Consider the following 22229-nt stretch of genomic DNA (forward strand, 5'->3'; position numbering starts at 1 on the left):
ACAGGTCCTAGACCAGAAAGAGCCTCCAGTACTGAGTACAGGTCCTAGACCAGAAAGAGTCTCCAGTACTGAGTACAGGTCCTAGACCAGAAAGAGCCTCCAGTACTGAGTACAGGTCCTAGACCAGAAAGAGTCTCCAGTACTGAGTACAGGTCCTAGACCAGACCATAGATGTGTGACATTTGGGGACGTGATGACATGGTGATGGGGTGACACTAAGAATGTGTGAGAGGACCATGATTCACCGTTTCTGACCTTGAGAGTCCCTGAGGTATTCCAGCCATATCTAGACGCTCGTAAACACACACTCACTCAAAACATCCACCCCACACACACACTAAATACACTCACTCAAAACATCCAATCAAATTGTATTAGTCACATGCTCTGAATGCAACAGGTGTGTAGACCTGACAGTGAAATGTTTACTGACGAGCCCCTAACAGACAATGCAGTTTCAAACAAATACAGATAAGAATAAGAGTTAAAGTAACAAGTAATTAAAGAACAGCAGTGAAATAACAATGGCGATACTATATACAGAGGGTACCGGTACAGAGTCAAAACATCCCCACACACACACAGCAGACAGAGAGAGACAGAGAGAGAGAGAAAAAGAGAGAGAGAAAAAGAGAGAGAGAAAAAGACAGAAAAAGACAGAGAAAAAGACAGAAAAAGACAGAGAGAAAAAGAGAGAGAAAAAGACAGAGAAAGACAGAGAAAAAGAGAGAGAGAGAAAAAGAGGGGGGGGGGGGAGAGACAGAGAGAGAGGGGGGGGGGGAGACACAGAGACAGAGAGACAGAGAGCTCAGCAGGAGGCCGAGATGATATGGTTCCAGGCTAGAACACCAACCAGGGCTGAGTATATACAGTGTTGTTGAATACGTGATGAAGTCACTGTACTGTACCTGCGTATGCGGGGTGGTTTGGGGGGCGGTGTGTCACATCGCTCCTCGTCTGAGTGGTGTCCAGCTTTCTCTGGGCTGAGCCCATCGTCCTGAGGAGGAGAAACAGAGGAATAGAGGAATGAAGAAAAAAGAAAATAAACTTTAGCTAGAGTACCGTTTATCATTTGGGTCTGTCTGCACTGGTTCTAATAACAGCAAGGCAACATGGTTTCCAGTCCTATCATCACTGGTGTTTCCTATACATAGTCCCAGGGGCTGTGTACTCACAGTCCATTTTAAACAGTAGGCATGTGTGCAGCGTCCAAACCTATATCGAGCACGATGAGGTAAGGTCAGCTCAGGTCACCCTGGTCATGTGTGCCAGTGTGTGAGGTGTGTGTGGCTATCGGTCCTGCCATTGACCCAGGGTCCTGTTCCTAAATAGGGAGATTATACTGGGTAGTCTGTGTCCAAACATTGTTTGTGTGTGAAAACACAGCTAGTGTTCATTTGTTGCTAACTAGCTGCTAAACATAGCCAACAGTGTGGCGATACATGTGCCTGTATAGACATGATTACAGTACACAGCCTACATATACCCCAATACACAGCCTACATATACCCCAATACACAGCCTACATATACCCCAATACACAGCCTACATATACCCCAATACACAGCCTACATATACCCCAATACACAGCCTACATATACCCCAATACACAGCCTACATATACCCCAAAACACAGCCTACATATACCCCAAAACACAGCCTACATATACCCCAAAACACAGCCTACACATACCCAAATACACAACCTACATATACCCAAATACACAGCCTACATATACCCAAATACACAGCCTACATATACCCAAATACACAGCCTACATATACCCAAATACACAGCCTAAATATACCCTAATACACAGCCTAAATATACCCTAATACACAGCCTAAATATACCCTAATACACAGGCTACATATACCCTAATACACAGGCTACATATACCCTAATACACAGGCTACATATACCCTAATACACAGGCTACATATACCCTAATACACAGGCTACATATACCCTAATACACAGGCTACATATACCCTAATACACAGGCTACATATACCCTAATACACAGTAGTCCATACAGCCTAACGGTATCCTCTGTGTGCTGCTTTGTGAGCTTGTATACACTCTGCTGTATGAGTGTTTACCTGAGCGTGATACTGCAGTGTGTTTATGTGCACACTAATGTGTGTGTGTGTGTGTGTGTGTGCGCTGCTTAGAGTGTGTGGTGTGTGTTGCTCCAATATGTTCTCTTTCCCAGATGTGTGCGCTCTAATCTCAGGCTGTGGGAGAGGAGAGGAAGAGGAGATAAGGAGAGAGGAAGAGGAGATGAGAAGGAGAGGAAGGGAAGGGGAGAAGAAGAGGAGAAAAGTAGAGGGAGACGAGAGGAGGAGAGGAAGACCAGAAGAGGAGAAGGGGAGATGAGAAGGTGGCGTGTGGCGCAGTGGTCTAGGGCACTGCATCGCAGTGCTAGCTGCGCCACCAGAGTCTCTGGGTTCGCGCCCAGGCTGGGCTGGGTTCGCGCCCAGGCTCTGTCGCAGCCGGCCGCAACCGGGAGATCCGTGGGGCGACGCACAATTGGCATAGCGTCGTCCGGGTTAGGGAGGGTTTGGCCGGTAGGGATATCCTTGTCTCAGTATGTAAAAATGTAATAAAATGTATGCACTCTACTGTAAGTCGCTCTGGATAAGAGCGTCTGCTCTTGGCCGGTAGGGATATCCTTGTCTCAGTATGTAAAAATGTAATAAAATGTATGCACTCTACTGTAAGTCGCTCTGGATAAGAGCGTCTGCTAAATGACTAAAATGTAAATGTAAGGGGAGAGGAAGACCAGAAGAGGAGAAGGGGAGAGGAAGGATAGAAGAGGAAGAGGAGAACGGGAAGAGAGGAAGCATTATAGGAGCATAACGTCACAGTTTCTTAAACAAGAAGTCAGCCCCAGCTCCTGGCATGCTGCCAGAACCCCCCTCCTCTCCTCCCTCATTCTCTCTACTACCCTCTGTTCTCCTCCTCCTCCTCAATGCTAGAACCCCCTCCTCTCCTCCCTCATTCTCTCTACTACCCTGTTCTCCTCCTCCTCAATGCTAGAACCCCCCCTCTCCTCCCTCATTCTCTCTACTACCCTCTGTTCTCCTCCTCCTCCTCAATGCTAGAACCCCCCCCTCTCCTCCCTCATTCTCTCTACTACCCTGTTCTCCTCCTCCTCAATGCTAGAACCCCCTCTCCTCCCTCATTCTCTCTACTACCCTCTGTTCTCCTCCTCCTCAATGCAAGAACCCCCTCCTCTCCTCCCTCATTCTCTCTACTACCCTCTGTTCCCCTCCTCCTCAATGCTAGAACCCCCTCCTCTCCTCCCTACTTCTCTCCTTTCTCCCCCTCTCTCTCTTCTACTTCATTCATTCTCTCTTCCCAACTCCATCTCTCTAATCTTACCATCTCTCTTATCCTACCATCTCTCTAATCCTACCATCTCTCTAATCCTACCATCTCTCTAATCCTACCATCTCTCTAATCCTACCATCTCTCTTATCCTACCATCTCTCTTATCCTACCATCTCTCTTATCCTACCATCTCTCTTATCCTACCATCTCTCTTATCCTACCATCTCTCTTATCCTACCATCTCTCTTATCCTACCAACGGGACATTAAAAACTGTAAGATCCTATGTTTCACCGAGATGTGGCTGAACGAAGAAACAGACAATATAGAGCTGGTGGGATTTTCCATGCACGGGCAGAACAGAGACTCTACCTCTGGTAAGACGAGGGGTGGGGGTGTGTGTCAATAACAGCTGGTGAGCGACGTCTAATATTAAAGAAGTCTCGAGGTATTGCTCACCTGAGGTAGAGTACCTTATGATAAGCTGTAGACCACACTATCTACCAAGAGAGATCTCATCTATATTATTCGTAGCCGTCTATTTACCACCACAGACCGATGCTGGCACTAAGACCGCTGTCAACCAACTCTAAGGCCATAAGCAAAGAAGAAAATGCTCACCCAGAAGCGGCGCTCCTAGTGGCCGGGGACTTTAATGCAGGCAAACTTAAATCAGTTTTACCACATTTTTACCAGCATGTCACAAGTGCAACCAGGGGGTGGAAAAATCCTAGACCACCTTTACTCCACACACAGAGACACGCACAAAGCTCTCCCACACCCTCCATTTGGCAAATCTGACCACAATTCTATCCTCCTGATTCCTGCTTACAAGATCAAATTAAAGCAGGAAGTAGCAGTGACTCGCTCAATACGGAAGTGGTCAGATGGCGCGGATGCTACGCTACAGGACTGTTTTGCTAGCACAGACAGGAATATGTTCCGGGATTCATCCAATGGCATTGAGGAATACACCACCTCAGTCATTGGCTTCATCAATAAGTGCATTGATGACGTCGTCCCCACAGTGACTGTACGTACATATCACAACCAGAAGCCATGGATTACAGGCAACATCCGTATCGAGCTAATGGCTAGAGCTGCCACTTTCAAGGAGCGGAAGTCTAATCCGGACGCTTATAAGAAATCCCGCTATGCCCTCTGACGAACCATCATCCCCACCTCAGAAGACTGAAAAGTTTTGGCATGGGCCCCCAGATCCTCAAAAGGTTTTACAGCTGCACCATCAAGCGCATCCTGACCAGTTGCATCACCGCCTGGTATGGCAACTGCTCGGCATCTGAACATAAGGCGCTACAGTAGGTAATGCGAACGGCCCAGTACATCACTGGGGCCAAGCATCCTGCCATCAGGACCTATATAATAGGCGGTGTCTGAGAAAAACCCATAAAATTGTCAGAGACTCCAGTCACCCAAGTTATAGACTTGTCTCTGCTACCGGACGGCAGCGGTACCGGAGCGCCAAGTCTAGGACCTAAAGGCTCCTCAACAGCTTCTACCCCCAAGCCATTACACTGCTGAACAATTCATTAAAATCGCCACCGGACAATTTACATTGACCCCCCCTCTTGCACACTGCTGCTACTCGCTGTTCGTTTGTTACCTATGCTTAGTCACTTCGCCCCCACCTACATGTACAGATTACCTCAAATAGCCTGTACCCCCGCACACTGACTCGGTACCGGTACCCCCTGTATATAGCCTCGTTACTCTTATTGTGTTACTTTTTATTATTACTTTTTATTTTAGTCTACTTGGTAAATATGTTCTTCTTCTTGAACTGTATTGTTGGTTAAGGGCTTGTAAGTAAGCATTTCACGGTAAGGTCTACACCTGTTGTATTCAGCATTGCACGGTAAGGTCTACACCTGTTGTATTCAGCATTGCACGGTAAGGTCTACACTTGTTGTATTCAGCATTTCACGGTAAGGTCTACACTTGTTGTATTCAGCATTGCACGGTAAGGTCTACACTTGTTGTATTCAGCATTTCACGGTAAGGTCTACACTTGTTGTATTCAGCATTTCACTGTAAGGTCTACACTTGTTGTATTCAGCATTTCACGGTAAGGTCTACACTTGTTGTATTCAGCATTTCACGGTAAGGTCTACACTTGTTGTATTCAGCATTTCACGGTAAGGTCTACACTTGTTGTATTCAGCATTTCACGGTAAGGTCTACACTTGTTGTATTCAGCATTTCACGGTAAGGTCTACACTTGTTGTATTCAGCATTTCACGGTAAGGTCTATACTTGTTGTATTCAGCATTTCACGGTAAGGTCTACACTTGTTGTATTCAGCATTGCACGGTAAGGTCTACACTTGTTGTATTCAGCATTGCACGGTAAGGTCTACACTTGTTGTATTCAACATTGCACGGTAAGGTCTACACTTGTTGTATTCAGCATTGCACGGTAAGGTCTACACTTGTTGTATTCAGCATTTCACTGTAAGGTCTACACTTGTTGTATTCAGCATTTCACGGTAAGGTCTACACTTGTTGTATTCAGCATTTCACGGTAAGGTCTACACTTGTTGTATTCAGCATTTCACGGTAAGGTCTACACTTGTTGTATTCAGCATTTCACGGTAAGGTCTACACTTGTTGTATTCAGCATTTCACGGTAAGGTCTACACTTGTTGTATTCAGCATTTCACGGTAAGGTCTATACTTGTTGTATTCAGCATTTCACGGTAAGGTCTACACTTGTTGTATTCAGCATTGCACGGTAAGGTCTACACTTGTTGTATTCAGCATTGCACGGTAAGGTCTACACTTGTTGTATTCAACATTGCACGGTAAGGTCTACACTTGTTGTATTCAGCATTTCACGGTAAGGTCTACACTTGTTGTATTCGGCGCATGTGACAAATAAAGTTTGATTTGATTTATCGTGTGACTAAGTCATTTTTCTTTCTCTCGCTTGGCCTCTGTTCGTCATAGTGGAGTAACATCCTGTCTTTCTTTAGCTTCGGACACGTCCTCTGTGTGTGTGTGTGTGTGTGTGTGTGTGTGTGTGTGTGTGTGTGTGTGTGTGTGTGTGTGTTTGTGTGATACAGTATATAACTCCCAGCCAGAGTGAAAATGTGTGTCTCTGTGTTCTGCCAGACAGATGTTCTGTAGGGAAGTAGAGAGAGAGGCAGAGAGGACCCAATTAAAGCAAACGGGTAGGTTCTCTCCCTCGCTATTCTATTCCTTCTTTCCCTATCCCTCTTTCTCCTTCCATCTTTCCCCTGACTCCCTCTCGCTACAGACTGCTGTGATAGCAGGAAGAGAGGAAGAGAGCGGGAGGAAGAGAGCAACACAGACAGAGTTCTGCCACACCTTGAGGCCAGTCAAATTCTTAGAGCTCTGTCTGTCTGTCTGTCTGTCTGTCTGTCTGTCTGTCTGTCTGTCTGTCTGTCTGTCTGTCTGTCTGTCTGTCTGTCTGTCTGTCTGTCTGTCTGTCTGTCTGTCTGTCTGTCTGTCTGTCTGTCTGTCTGTCTGTCTGTCTGTCTGTCTGTCTGTCTGTCTGTCTGTCTGTCTGTCTGTCTGTCTGTCTGTCTGTCTGTCTGTCTGTAGAACTCTGACCAGCCCATCTGCTCAGTGAATCAGTTTAGAAGCTCTTATTGTTGTGAGTTAATAACATTTCCTGGAGACAAAAAGTACAGTGTGTTAAAGAGGGAGAAATAGTGTGTGTGTGAGAGGAAGGGAGGGAGTGTGTGTCCAGTGTGTTTGTGTGTGACACAGAATGAGTGAGGGAGGGAGAGTGAGTGATTGTAGAGAGCGGGGGGGGTATGGGGCAACATGGCCAGCCGTTCTGCTTCTGAGGAGGAATGTGGAACCTGAAGCACCTCAGAGGAGACAGACATGTCTTAGTGTTGTGGGGGAGTGAGTGTGATGGTGTTGTGGGGGAGTGAGGGTGATGGTGTTGTGGGGGAGTGAGGGTGATGGTGTTGTGGGGGAGTGAGGGTGATGGTGTTGTGGGGGAGTGAGTGTGATGGTGTTGTGGGCAGTGAGTGTGATGGGTGTTGTGAGATGGGGAAGAAGAGGCAGAATATTGTCTAGCGAGAGAGGTGACGTCATCTAGCGTTATACGTGGTGGTGCAGTCTAGAGGTAGTGTAGTGTAGTCTAGGAGTAGTGTAGTGTAGTCTAGGAGTAGTGTAGTGTAGTGTAGGAGTAGTGTAGTGTAGTGTAGTCTAGGAGTAGTGTAGTGTAGTCTAGGGGTAGTGTAGTGTAGTCTAGGAGTAGTGTAGTGTAGTCTAGGAGTAGTGTAGTGTAGTGTAGGAGTAGTGTAGTGTAGTGTAGTCTAGGAGTAGTGTAGTGTAGTCTAGGGGTAGTGTAGTGTAGTCTAGGAGTAGTGTAGTGTAGTCTAGGAGTAGTGTAGTGTAGTCTAGGAGTAGTGTAGTGTAGTCTAGGAGTAGTGTAGTGTAGTCTAGGAGTAGTGTAGTGTAGTCTAGGAGTAGTGTAGTGTAGTCTAGGAGTAGTGTAGTGAAGTGTAGTCTAGGAGTAGTGTAGTGTAGTGTAGTCTAGGAGTAGTGTAGTGTAGTCTAGGAGTAGTGTAGTGTAGTCTAGGAGTAGTGTAGTGTAGTCTAGGAGTAGTGTAGTGTAGTCTAGGAGTAGTGTAGTGTAGTCTAGGGGTAGTGTAGTGTAGTCTAGGAGTAGTGTAGTGTAGTCTAGGAGTAGTGTAGTGTAGTCTAGGAGTAGTGTAGTGTAGTCTAGGAGTAGTGTAGTGTAGTCTAGGGGTAGTGTAGTGTAGTCTAGGAGTAGTGTAGTGTAGTCTAGGAGTAGTGTAGTGTAGTCTAGGAGTAGTGTAGTGTAGTCTAGGAGTAGTGTAGTGTAGTCTAGGAGTAGTGTAGTGTAGTCTAGGAGTAGTGTAGTGTAGTCTAGGAGTAGTGTAGTGTAGTGTAGTCTAGGAGTAGTGTAGTGAAGTGTAGTCTAGGAGTAGTGTAGTGAAGTGTAGTCTAGGAGTAGTGTAGTGTAGTCTAGGAGTAGTGTAGTGTAGTCTAGGAGTAGTGTAGTGTAGTCTAGGAGTAGTGTAGGGTAGTCTAGGGGTAGAGTAGTGTAGGGTAGTCTAGGGGTAGAGTAGTGTAGGGTAGTCTAGGGGTAGTGTAGTGTAGTCTAGGGGTAGTGTAGTGTAGTCTAGGGGTAGTGTAGTGTAGTCTAGGGGTAGTGTAGTGTTGGGGTAGACTAGGGGTAGTGTAGTGTTGGGGTAGTCTAGGGGTAGTGTAGTGTTGGGGTAGTCTAGGGGTAGTGTAGTGTTGGGGTAGTCTAGGGGTAGTGTAGTGTTGGGGTAGTGTAGTGTTGGGGTAGTCTAGGGGTATTGCAGGGTAGTCTAGGGGTATTGTAGTGTAGGGTAGGCTAGGTGTAGTGTCGTGTTGGGGTAGTCTAGGGGTAGTGCAGTGTTGGGGTAGTCTAGGGTAGTGCAGGGTAGTCTAGGGGTAGTGTAGTGTAGTGTAGTCTAGGGGTAGTGCAGTGTTGGGGTAGTGCAGGGTAGTCTAGGGGTAGTGCAGTGTTGGGGTAGTGCAGGGTAGTCTAGGGGTAGTGCAGTGTTGGGGTAGTGCAGGGTAGTCTAGGGGTAGTGTAGTGTTGGGGTAGTGCAGGGTAGTCTAGGGGTAGAGTAGTGTTGGGGTAGTGCAGGGTAGTCTAGGGGTAGAGTAGTGTAGGGTAGTCTAGGGGTAGTGTAGTGTTGGGGTAGTGCAGGGTAGTCTAGGGGTAGAGTAGTGTTGGGGTAGTGCAGGGTAGTCTAGGGGTAGAGTAGTGTAGGGTAGTCTAGGGGTAGTGTAGTGTAGGGGTAGTGTAGTGTAGGGTAGTCTAGGGGTAGTGTAGTGTAGTCTAGGGGTAGTGTAGTGTAGGGGTAGTGTAGTGTAGGGTAGTCTAGGGGTAGTGCAGGGTAGTCTAGGGGTAGTGCAGGGTAGTCTAGGGGTAGTGCAGGGTAGTCTAGGGGTAGTGTTGGGGCAGTTCTCACCATGCCACCATGGATCTCTGAGTTGGTGGGGCTCTCCAGAAGCTGCAGCTGTTTCTCAAAGAGCTGAGAGATGGCTCTGTGAACCAACTCATACTGCTCCTATAGGAGGGAAAGAGGGAGAGGGCAGAGGGAGGGGGGGATGAGCGGGGAGGGAGGGAGTAAGGGAGAGGGGGAGGGAGGGAGAGCGGGAGAGACAGAAAGTGGACAGTGAGTCACAGAATACAACATATATGAATAAAACTTGTATTCATATTAAAACCATAAAGCCCAGATAATCAGTCCATATTCCCTCCCCACTGGGATTACACAGCAACACAGAACACTATGAAGACAGCACTTCATAGTGCCAAGCACCAGACAGACACATGGCACTTCTATTCATATTAAACCAAGGAGACCCAGACACAGCCACACAGCCACACGAAGATTGACACACTGTAGACAAAGACTTGAGGTTTTTTGTTCACATTCAGCAGAACGCCACATTACCTGGGTCTGAACAGCAGAATGCCACATTACCTTGGTCTGAACAGCAGAACGCCACATTACCTTGGTCTGAACAGCAGAACGCCACATTACCTTGGTCTGAACAGCAGAACGCCACATTACCTTGGCCTGAACAGCAGAACGCCACATTACCTTGGCCTGAACAGCAGAACGCCACATTACCTTGGCCTGAACAGCAGAACGCCACATTACCTTGGCCTGAACAGCAGAACGCCACATTACTTGGGCCTGACCAGCAGAACGCCACATTACCTTGGTCTGAACAGCAGAACGCCACATTACCTGGGTCTGAACAGCAGAACGCCACATTACCTGGGTCTGAACAGCAGAACGCCACATTACCTTGGTCTGAACAGCAGAACGCCACATTACCTTGGTCTGAACAGCAGAACGCCACATTACCTTGGTCTGAACAGCAGAACGCCACATTACCTTGGCCTGAACAGCAGAACGCCACATTACCTTGGCCTGAACAGCAGAACGCCACATTACCTTGGTCTGAACAGCAGAACGCCACATTACCTGGGTCTGAACAGCAGAACGCCACATTACCTGGGTCTGAACAGCAGAACGCCACATTACCTTGGTCTGAACAGCAGAACGCCACATTACCTGGGTCTGAACAGCAGAACGCCACATTACCTTGGCCTGAACAGCAGAACGCCACATTACTTGGGCCTGACCAGCAGAACGCCACATTACCTTGGCCTGAACAGCAGAACGCCACATTACCTTGGCCTGACCAGCAGAACGCCACATTACCTGGGTCTGAACAGCAGAACGCCACATTACCTGGGTCTGAACAGCAGAACGCCACATTACCTTGGCCTGAACAGCAGAACGCCACATTACCTTGGTCTGAACAGCAGAACGCCACATTACCTTGGTCTGAACAGCAGAACGCCACATTACCTGGGTCTGAACAGCAGAACGCCACATTACCTTGGTCTGAACAGCAGAACGCCACATTACCTTGGTCTGAACAGCAGAACGCCACATTACCTTGGTCTGAACAGCAGAACGCCACATTACCTGGGTCTGAACAGCAGAACGCCACATTACCTGGGTCTGAACAGCAGAACGCCACATTACCTTGGTCTGAACAGCAGAACGCCACATTACCTTGGTCTGAACAGCAGAACGCCACATTACCTTGGTCTGAACAGCAGAACGCCACATTACCTGGGTCTGAACAGCAGAACGCCACATTACCTTGGTCTGAACAGCAGAACGCCACATTACCTGGGTCTGAACAGCAGAACGCCACAATACCTGGGTCTGAACAGCAGAACGCCACATTACCTGGGTCTGAACAGCAGAACGCCACAATACCTGGGTCTGAACAGCAGAACGCCACAATACCTGGGTCTGAACAGCAGAACGCCACATTACCTGGGTCTGAACAGCAGAACGCCACATTACCTTGGTCTGAACAGCAGAACGCCACATTACCTGGGTCTGAACAGCAGAACGCCACATTACCTTGGTCTGAACAGCAGAACGCCACATTACCTTGGTCTGAACAGCAGAACGCCACATTACCTTGGTCTGAACAGCAGAACGCCACATTACCTTGGTCTGAACAGCAGAACGCCACATTACCTTGGTCTGAACAGCAGAATGCCTCTGTGTTCTCATCTCCTGAATCAGTCGGAACACGTTGAAGTCTTCTGGAATCTTCTACAAACCAACAAGAACAATACACTCAGTGGTCTATCTGTGCTCCAGGAAACAGCAAAGGCAACACTTTGAGTGTGTGTGTGTTTCATATTGTACGTACCCCAGCCTTTAGTAGGTTCCACGTGTAGTCTATAGCACAGATGGCGCCTGTCCTCCCACAGCCAGCACTGTCAACACACAACAACAATCAGAAAGAAGCAGAATGCACAGCCTAGAGACACAGACTACATCTCACAGCTTCCATTAGGCTTGGTGGATTTACAGCCGGAACTAACATTCAGAGAGTGTGTGTTCTAAGCTACGGTATATAAACTCAGCAAAAAAAAGAAACAACCCTTTTACATCTTCAATGTAAAGGGGTTAAACACTGTTTCCCATGCTTGTTCAATGTACCATAAACAATTAATGAACATGCACCTGTGGAACGGTTGTTAAAACACTAATAGCTTACAGACGGTAGGCAATTAAGGTCACAGATATGAAAACTTAGGACACTAAAGAGGCCTTTCTACTGACTCTGAAAAACACCAAAAGAAAGATGCCCAGGGTCCCTGCTCATCTGCGTGAACGTGCCTTAGGCATGCTGCAAGGAGGCATGAGGACTGCAGATGTGGCCAGGGCAATACATTGCAATGTCCGTACTGTGAGATGCCTAAGACAGCGCTACAGGGAGACAGGACGGACAGCTGATCGTCCTCGCAGTGGCAGACCACGTGTAACAACACCTGCACAGGATCGGTACATCCGAACATCACACCTGCGGGACAGGTACAGGATGGCAACAACAACTGCCCGAGTTACACCAGGAACGCACAATCCCTCCATCAGTGCTCAGACTGTCCACAATAGGCTGAGAGAGGACTGAGGGGCTGTAGGCCTGTTGTAAGGCAGGTCCTCACCAGACATCACCGGCAACAACGTCGCCTATGTGCACAGACTCACCGTCGCTGGACCAGACAGGACTGGCAAAAAAGTGCTCTTCACTGACAAGTCGCGGTTTTGTCTCACCCAGGGGTGATGGTCGGATTCGCGTTTATCGTCGAAGGAATGAGCGTTACACCGAGGCCTGTACTCTGGAGAGGGATTGATTTGGAGGTGGAGGGTCCGTCATGGTCTGGGGCGGTGTGTCACAGCATCATCGGACTGAGCTTGCTGTGCGTTACAGGGAAGACAACCTCCCTCATGTGGTACCCTTCCTGCAGGCTCATCCTGACATGATCCTCCAGCATGACAATGCCACCAGCCATACTGCTCGTTCTGTGCGTGATTTCCTGCAAGACAGGAATGTCAGTGTTCTGCCATGGCCAGCGAAGAGCCCGGATCTCAATTCCATTGAGCACGTCTGGGACTTGTTGGATCGGAGGGTGAGGGAAATGTCCGGGAACTTGCAGGTGCCTTGGTGGAAGAGTGGGGTAACATCTCACAGCAAGAACAGGCAAATCTGATGCAGTCCATGAGGAGATGCACTGCAGTACTTAATGCAGCTGGTGGCCACAACAGATACTGACTGTTACTTTTCATTTTGAACTCCCCTTTGTTCCCCTTTGTTTGTTCCATTTCTGTTAGTCACATGTCTGTGCAAATTGTTCAGTTTATGTCTCAGTTGTTGAATCTTGTTATGTTCATACAAATATTTACACATGTTAAGTTTGCTGAAAATAAATGCAGGTGACAGTGAGAGGACGTTTCTTTTTTTGCCGAGTTTATGTTGACACACTTATCCTTATTAAGCCCCCCTGGCCCCAACATCCCGTCTCCCCCCTACAGTCTCTCTCCCCCCTACAGTCTCCCACGGTAGTGAGCAGTGGATCCCAGGGCCAGTAGGGGAACATACATGTGGCTCCAATCAGCCTGATGATGACGACGGCCCTGAAGGGACTTCTGACGTTAATTAATTGAGGACCAGAAATCAAAGGGGAATAGAAAGAGCTGATCGTTTGGAGAGCGACCCCCACAGACCTCCGCAGCTGTGTGTGTGTGTGTGTGTGTGTGTGTGTGTGTGTGTGTGTGTGTGTCAGACTTAACGTCACCTTTTCTTCAGTGGCTCCAGAGCAGCAGTGGTCTGAAGATAACTGCCAAGTGTGTGTGTGTGTGTCTTCTGTGATGGTGTGTCTCCTGTGATATTGTTTCTGCACTTCCCTATCCATTGCTTCTAGCTTTAAATGGACGGCTTCACGGAGTGTGTGTGTGTACCTGCAGTGTATACAGATGGGTACATCATCATGCTCCTGGTACTCTCTCATCAGACCAATCATATCCAAGATGGAGTCAAAGGACGAGGGGACGTCATGGTCTGGCCAGTTGATGTAATGGAACTGGGTTATCCTACGTGTCTCCTGTAGGGAGGGGGAGAGAGAGAGGGAAGGGGGGAGAGAGAGGGAAGGGGGGGAGAGAGGGAAGGGGGGAGAGAGAGGGAAGGGGGGAGAGAAAGGGAAGGGGGGAGAGAAAGGAAGGGAGAGATAAAGGAAGAGAAGGGGGAGAGAGGAAGAGAAGGGAGAGAGACACGCAGAAAGGGAGAGAGAGAGAGAGAGCGAGAGAGAGGGAGACAGGAGTGAGAAGCGATAGAAAGAGGAAGGGAGTGAGAGAAGGGGAGAGAGAGGGAAGGGTGGAGAGAGAGGAAATGAGCTTCCAGAAAGAGCAGATTGATGCCATGTGAATGATGAAACTGAAAGGCCACTGTGTTTCTATATGTTAGTGGGGAAGAAAAGTGAACTCACGTTCTCATGCTCCACTGTCAGGGTCCTGATGAAATAGTCCGTTCTGGGCTGTTCTGATTCCTGCCAGCAGAAACAGAGGATTAACTGTAACAGGTGTACAACATATATAGGACTAATCAGTTTCAAAAAGCAATGCCTCAGAAAACATGTGTTATGGTTAATGGTTAACCGTTTGTTCTTAACTGACTTCCCTATTTAAATAACGGCTATCTATATATATATACGTTATTTATCCATAGCCTCGGTAAAATGTCCTCATGTATGTATGCATGTATGTATGTATACACACACACACATACATACAGGAGGACATGTTATATATATATATATATATATATAAATATCCGTTATTTATCCATCGCCTGGATAAATATATATAGCCGTTATTTAAATAGGGAAGTCAGTTAAGAACAAAGTGTTATTTCCAATGACAGCTAACCATAGTGGCTGAGATCAGCTGACATGTTGTATTGTTAAACAACAAGACACTAAGTCCTAGTCTACGTGCTACAATGAGCCTTTCTACAGCAGCTACTTCTGACTGTGTGTATTGGCTTGGGACAGAAAACACTCGGAGTGTCTTCAGTTAGTCAAAGGCCACCGTGGTCTGCCTCTTTATACAGTCCTGTCTGGCCCTCTGTTGGCCTGTTACACTGACGACTGCTGACTGGCCTCTGTGTGTGTGTGTGTATCAAACGTACACGTTCCCTTTACATGAGTACTGAACACTACAGCCACAGTGACTGGCTCTAGTAAAGACTCCATGTGTGATAACACAGCCAAAGTAGTTCCCACTTAGCCCTTATATACTGGACAGCACACTAACCCCAGAGCACGGAGCTCTACTGTCTCTGGAGGAGACATCACTGTAGAACGCTGAGACTAAAGAGGACACTTTAAAATAGCTCTCTCCTTTAATATGAGGCTCTGCATAGCTGGAGGATGGGCTGGCAGTAGCTCAGTAAATACAATGAAGGGGGGTGTGTGTGTATGTGTGTGACTGTGAATGTGAGTGTGTGTGATGTGTGTGAATTTGAGGTGTGTGTGTGTGAATGTGAGGTGTGTGTGGTGTGTGTGTGTGTGTGAGAATGTGTGTCACTTACACAGGATATTCTGAACGGGCCAAAAGACACGGGCTCATCACCAAACTGGGGAAAGTACCGCTCACACTTTTTCTAACAGAAAAGAGGAAAAAGACACATTAGCGTTTCAGAGACTTTCGGTCCGTTTCAAAACCTAAACCACAAAACAACATCTGAAACTCTCGATCTCTATCAAACACATCTGAAACAGGGAGATATGAAACGGCTTCAGTATTATCAACAGTAATATCTGACTCCAGACGCTGAAGGGCTCTTCGTGTCAAATCAACAGTGAAAGTGTTTCCTGTCATATTACTATAGTATAATACCATACGGACGTCTTCAGGACCAAACTCTTACCCTTCCCATCTCGAATTCTCGACATGCCATTACGATGACCTGCGACACAGGAAACGGAAAGGTTTTTATTTTACGTCATGCTAGAAAAATGGACATTCCCAATGTGTGTATTCTATTCCATCACATGGTAATAAACCTGACACACAGCATATGTTATAAACACATTAACAAACAGCGCTTCCTAGGAATTAAAGTCTCAGAGAGCAGTGGCAAAAACAGTGTGATTGTCTCAGTGTGTGTGTGTGTGTCTCAGTGTGTGTGTGTGTGAGAGAGAGAGAGAGAGAGAGAGAGAGAGAGAGAGAGAGAGAGAGAGAGAGACTCACGGCTACACTGTACTCCCAGTTCATTCTCCAGAAGTCGATGACAGTGTTGGTTAGAGGACCCTGGGTAGCGATGTAGGCCTCTGGACCATCCATTCCCTGGTAACACAACTAATATTAGAGGACTGGATGAACTAACACACAGTTAGTTTAGAGAGAGGACAAGCAGAGGAGGAGAGGAGGAGGGAGGAAGAGGAGGGAGAGGAGGAGGAGGAGGAGAAGGAGGGAGGAAGAGGAGGGAGAGGAGGAGGAGGAGGGAGGAAGAGGAGGGAGAGGAGGAGGAGAGAGGTGGGAGGGAGAGGAGGAGGAGGGAGGAAGCGGAGGAGGGAGAGGAGGAGGAGGGAGGAAGCGGAGGAGAGGAGGAAGAGAGGAGGAGGAGGAGAGAGAGGAGGAGAGAGAGGAGGAGAGAGAGGAGGAGAGAGGGAGAGAAGGAGGAGGGGGATGAGGAGGAGGAGGGAGGAAGCGGAGGGGGAGGAGAGAGAAGACAAGCAGAGGAGGAGGGGGAGGAGAAGGAGGAATTGGAGTAGAGGGAGGAGGAGGAGGAGGAATTGGAGTAGAGGGAGGAGGAGGAGGAATTGGAGTAGAGGGAGGAAGCTTAAGAGAGAGAGGAAGCTTAAGAGAGAGAGAAGGGAGGAAGTGGAGGAGAGGGAGGAAGTGGAGGAGAGGGAGGAGGGAGGAAGTGGAGGAGAGGGAGGAAGTGGAGGAGAGGGAGGAAGCTTAAGAGAGAGAGAAGGGAGGAAGTGGAGGAGAGGGAGGAAGTGGAGGAGAGGGAGGAGGGAGGAAGTGGAGGAGAGGGAGGAGGGAGGAAGTGGAGGAGAGGGAGGAGGGAGGAAGTGGAGGAGAGGGAGGAGGGAGGAAGTGGAGGAGAGGGAGGAGGGAGGAAGTGGAGGAGAGGGAGGAGGGAGGAAGTGGAGGAGCGGGAGGAGGAGGAAAACACTCAGACATCTTTATTCAGGCCAGCCTGTTGGTAAAGGTCTCTGAGTTTTTAAGGTTGTAATTGATCACCTTGTGTGACACAGCTGAGTGTCATTAGCCTCCACACAGTGTGCAGGTTGCTATGCTACACTCCACATGACTATCACCTGGAAGGCCCTGACGCCTCTAGTTACTAAACAAAACAACAGTTTGTGGACTAGGTGTTACAATTCCCCATCCCTCAGCATTCCTTCTGGTCTATTTAAAGTGTTGACCTCTGACTGGACAGACATTCAGGGTGAAACTGAAGATGTACTGGTGATATGTTTGTGGACCTGTAAGCTTATCTCCGCACACCCCCCCTACACACACACACATACACACGAGGCAAAAGGCTGTGTAAGCCGTGGGAAGGCAGAGGGGTGAGGTCACATCATGCAGTCACAGGTTTGAGGTGTGTAGAAAGTAAACTGTACCTTGATGAAGCTGGCATTGATGTAATCTGCATCCTGATTGGTTGTTTTTAAAGTCAGCTTTACCCTCGTGTGGTCAACTGTGGGAGAGAAGAGGATACATGTTAGAGAGAGAGAGACAGAGGAAGAGTGATAGGAGAGAAAGAAAGAGCGAGAAAGAGTGAGAAAGTTTCCATGTCAATAAAGCCCCTTAAATTGAGGGAGAGAGAGAGAAAGGGAGAGAAAGGGAGAGTGGAAAGGAGCAGGAGAAAAAGAGAGCAACAGATTAGAGGGAATAAAGACAAAGGATGTGGCTGGTAAATAGAACAAATAAATCATGTAAAATGTTTCAGCATTGTACAACAATAATATTATATAAACCCTCTATATTTGACTGATCCATCCGTCCCTCCATCCGTCCCTCCATCCATCCCTCCATCCATCCATCCCTCCATAGCCTCCATCCATTCATCCCTCCCTATAGCCTCCATCCATCCATCCCTCCATAGCCTCCATCCATTCATCCCTCCCTATAGCCTCCATCCCTCCATCCGTAACCTCCATCCATTCATTCATCCATCCATCCCTCCCTCCGTATAGCCTCCATCCCTCCATAGCCTCCATCCTTAGCCTCCATCCCTCCTTAGCCTCCATCCCTCCATCCGTAACCTCCATCCATTCATTCATCCATCCATCCCTCCCTCCGTATAGCCTCCATCCCTCCATCCATCCATAGCCTCCATCCTTAGCCTCCATCCATCCTTAGCCTCCATCCATCCATCGGAGTCATGATGTTCTGAATTAAGAAGCAGAGGCGCTTCAGATGACAGAGGTTAGTGTCCTGTAAGATGTCCTCCATGTTGTTCAGGTAGAGAAGAGGGGGGTGGGGCAGAGAAGGGTGTGTGTGTGTGTGTGTGTGTGTGTGTGTGTGTGTGTGTGTGTGTGTGTGTGTGTGTGTGTGTGTCTTGGATGCTATGTTGTGGGGAAGAAGGGCCAAGAGGATGTGTGTTGTGAGGGGCTGTGGCCAGAGTTTATTTGTCCAGTCCACTCAGAGCCCTTCTGGCCTCCAGAATTAATGTGATTCTTTCCAGTAATATCCATCTATTCCCCTGACTGTAAGAACCATTAGAGGACACACACTACACACACAGAAAGCTACACACTATACTACACTACACACACAGCACACTACACACACAGCACACTATACTACACTACACAGCACACTATACTACACTACACAGCACACTATACTACACTACACACTACACACACAGCACACTACACACACAGCACACTACACACACAGCACACTACACACACAGCACACTACACACACAGCACACTACACACACTATACACACTATACACACTACACACACTACAGCACACAGCTTTGGCCATACAGGATTACATACAGGGCAGTATGTCTTTGTAGCGGTTCTTCTTCACATTCTCTTCCTGCTCCCCGACGTTGGTGGGGTAGATCTTCTCTGTCCTGTATTTGGTCGATAATCTTCGTAATCTCTGCAGGGAGGAAAAACAACAAGAGAGAAAATGTTAATCATTCTGTGTGTTTCTGTCTCCTATAGAGAGACATGTAGTGGAGAAGGAATACCCAATGACACCCTGTTTCCTTTATAGGGCACTACTTTTGACCAGAGTCCTATAAAGGGAATAGGGAGTCATTTATCGTGCACTACTTTTGACCAGAGCCCTATAAAGGGAATAGGGAGTCATTTATCGTGCACTACTTTTGACCAGAGCCCTATGAAGGGAATAGGGAGCCATTTATCGTGCACTACTTTTGACCAGAGTCCTATAAAGGGAATAGGGAGTCATTTATCGTGCACTACTTTTGACCAGAGCCCTATGAAGGGAATAGGGAAACATTTGTAGTGCACCATTAGGAAGCCATTAGGAACACATCCGTATAGAGGGGGTTTAGTGTAGGACAGCATGAATGATTGATGGTCAAGAGAAACATTTGCCCTACATTAGAGGGACGTTGTACAAGCCAGTCATGTTTCGGTGTCACAGGAATGGTTCCCAGAGAGCGTATCGTTGCCCACCCACGAGGTTAGGGATCATGAAGAGATCCTATTTGACTATGCTCCACACATTTCACACACCCCCTTCTCCAGCCCCTCTAATAGCCCAGCAGAGACCAGCCCACCTAGACGCTATACAGTAGCTAACAGTTTAGGAATGCCCTAGTCCTCCTCGTGCAGCTCCAAGATGGTTCCTCACCCACCAGTACTTCCTATGGAGCTTCTCACACAGCTCTCTCTCTGGCTTCATTAGGAACTTCCAAACTCTCACGACAGCACCCTTGATCTCCAAGCTGAGGCCCTTAATTCAACTCGCTTCCAGCTCCGCTCTGAGGCCCTCTCCCCAGCTCCGCTCTGAGGCCCTCTCCCCAGCTCCGCTCTGAGGCCCTCTCCCCAGCTCCGCTCTGAGGCCCTCTCCCCCAACATTAATTACAGTGACAGTGTGTCGTTCAGCTCCACTCCAGCAGGACACAGATTCCTCAGGGACAGAACAGTAATGACACTGCTTCAGCACATTAGCTGAAGGGATAAACACTACACACTCGTACAGACACTACACACACACGTACAGACACTACACACTCGTACAGACACTACACACTCGTACAGACACACACACACACGTACAGACACTACACACTCGTACAGACACACACTACACACACTACACACTCGTACAGACACACACACACACTACACACACTACACACACACGTACAGACACACACACACACACACACTACACACGTAGACACACACTACACACACAAACAGACACTACACACACAAACAGACACTACACACACAAACAGACACTACACACACAAACAGACACTACACACACAAACAGACACTACACACACAAACAGACACTACACACACAAACAGACACTACACACACAAACAGACACTACACACACCCTAATTAGGAAATATGCATTAGAGTGTTGATGGAAGCTTCACAAGATGTAATCACTAGTGACGTTAATAAAAAAGACATTGAGGCTAATTTTCGAACAATTAGCGGCCATTTTTCCATGACATGCACTGCTGCTGAGACTGCACTTGAGGTAACGACCTCGTAACAGAGAGGATGCTGGGAACAGAGAGGATGCTACTTCACTGTAGCCGGGTTTCGGGACCTCGTGGGACATTTGGTCAGAAATGTTGCAGATGGAGAGGTTCAACTGGAGAATGGAGGGATGTATTGGGAGAGGTTCAAGTCCCTGGTGAGACTGGAGAATGGAGGGATGTGTTGGGAGAGGTTCAAGTCCCTGGTGAGACTGGAGAATGGAGGGATGTATTGGGAGAGGTTCAATTCCCTAGTGAGACTGGAGAATGGAGGGATGTATTGGGAGAGTTTCAAGTCCCTAGTGAGACTGGAGAATGGAGGGATGTATTGGGAGAGGTTCAAGTCCCTGGTGAGACTGGAGAATGGAGGGATGTATTGGGAGAGGTTCAAGTCCCTGGTGAGACTGGAGAATGGAGGGATGTTTTGGGAGAGGTTCAAGTCCCTAGTGAGACTGGAGAATGGAGGGATGTGTTGGGAGAGGTTCAAGTCCCTAGTGAGAGTGGAGAATGGAGGGATGTTTTGGGAGAGGTTCAAGTCCCTGGTGAGACTGGAGAATGGAGGGATGTTTTGGGAGAGGTTCAAGTCCCTAGTGAGACTGGAGAATGGAGGGATGTGTTGGGAGAGGTTCAAGTCCCTAGTGAGACTGGAGAATGGAGGGATGTGTTGGGAGAGGTTCAAGTCCCTAGTGAGACTGGAGAATGGAGGGATGTATTGGGAGAGGTTCAAGTCCCTAGTGAGACTGGAGTATGGAGGGATGTATTGGGAAAGGTTCAAGTCCCTAGTGAGACTGGAGAGATGTATTGGGAGAGGTTCAAGTCCCTAGTGAGACTGGAGAGATGTATTGGGAGAGGTTCAAGTCCCTAGTGAGACTGGAGAATGGAGGGATGTACTGGGAGAGGTTCAAGTCCCTAGTGAGACTGGAGAATGGAGGGATGTGTTGGGAGAGGTTCAAGTCCCTGGTGAGACTGGAGAATGGAGGGATGTGTTGGGAGAGGTTCAAGTCCCTAGTGAGACTGGAGAATGGAGGGATGTGTTGGGAGAGGTTCAAGTCCCTGGTGAGACTGGAGAATGGAGGGATGTATTGGGAGAGGTTCAAGTCCCTAGTGAGACTGGAGAATGGAGGGATGTATTGGGAGAGGTTCAAGTCCCTGGTGAGACTGGAGAATGGAGGGATGTGTTGGGAGAGGTTCAAGTCCCTGGTGAGACTGGGGAATGGAGGGATGTATTGGGAGAGGTTCAAGTCCCTAGTGAGACTGGAGAATGGAGGGATGTATTGGGAGAGGATCAAGTCCCTGGTGAGACTGGAGAATGGAGGGATGTGTTGGGAGAGGTTCAAGTCCCTGGTGAGACTGGAGAATGGAGGGATGTATTGGGAGAGGATCAAGTCCCTGGTGAGACTGGAGAATGGAGGGATGTATTGGGAGAGGTTCAAGTCCCTAGTGAGACTGGAGAATGGAGGGATGTATTGGGAGAGGATCAAGTCCCTGGTGAGACTGGAGAATGGAGGGATGTATTGGGAGAGGATCAAGTCCCTGGTGAGACTGGAGAATGGAGGGATGTATTGGGAGAGGATCAAGTCCCTGGTGAGACTGGAGAATGGAGGGATGTATTGGGAGAGGTTCAAGTCCCTGGTGAGACTGGAGAATGGAGGGATGTGTTGGGAGAGGTTCAAGTCCCTGGTGAGACTGGAGAATGGAGGGATGTATTGGGAGAGGTTCAAGTCCCTAGTGAGACTGGAGAATGGAGGGATGTGTTGGGAGAGGTTC

The 22229-nt window shown here is 48.1% G+C and overlaps 1 protein-coding gene across 6 annotated transcripts in view; it reads right to left on the minus strand.

Annotated features, from left to right (window-relative positions):
- ptpn12 (protein tyrosine phosphatase non-receptor type 12) overlaps window positions 1-22229 on the minus strand; it is an 82432-nt gene that overhangs the window by 24388 nt on the left and 35815 nt on the right. For all 6 annotated transcript variants that reach the window (XM_071331882.1, XM_071331879.1, XM_071331883.1 and 3 more), the window contains exons 2-12: window positions 18759-18867; window positions 17365-17441; window positions 15977-16072; window positions 15654-15692; window positions 15315-15386; window positions 14212-14271; window positions 13688-13830; window positions 11595-11661; window positions 11417-11494; window positions 9308-9406; window positions 909-997 (exon numbers count right to left, since the gene is read on the minus strand). In XM_071331882.1, coding sequence (XP_071187983.1) covers window positions 909-997; window positions 9308-9406; window positions 11417-11494; window positions 11595-11661; window positions 13688-13830; window positions 14212-14271; window positions 15315-15386; window positions 15654-15692; window positions 15977-16072; window positions 17365-17441; window positions 18759-18867 — 929 coding nt within the window. The remainder of the gene's footprint in view (window positions 1-908; window positions 998-9307; window positions 9407-11416; window positions 11495-11594; window positions 11662-13687; window positions 13831-14211; window positions 14272-15314; window positions 15387-15653; window positions 15693-15976; window positions 16073-17364; window positions 17442-18758; window positions 18868-22229) is intronic.

Source organism: Salvelinus alpinus, chromosome 11 (assembly GCF_045679555.1).
Source record: "Salvelinus alpinus chromosome 11, SLU_Salpinus.1, whole genome shotgun sequence".
In the NCBI taxonomy this organism is placed as follows: Eukaryota; Metazoa; Chordata; class Actinopteri; order Salmoniformes; family Salmonidae; genus Salvelinus; species Salvelinus alpinus.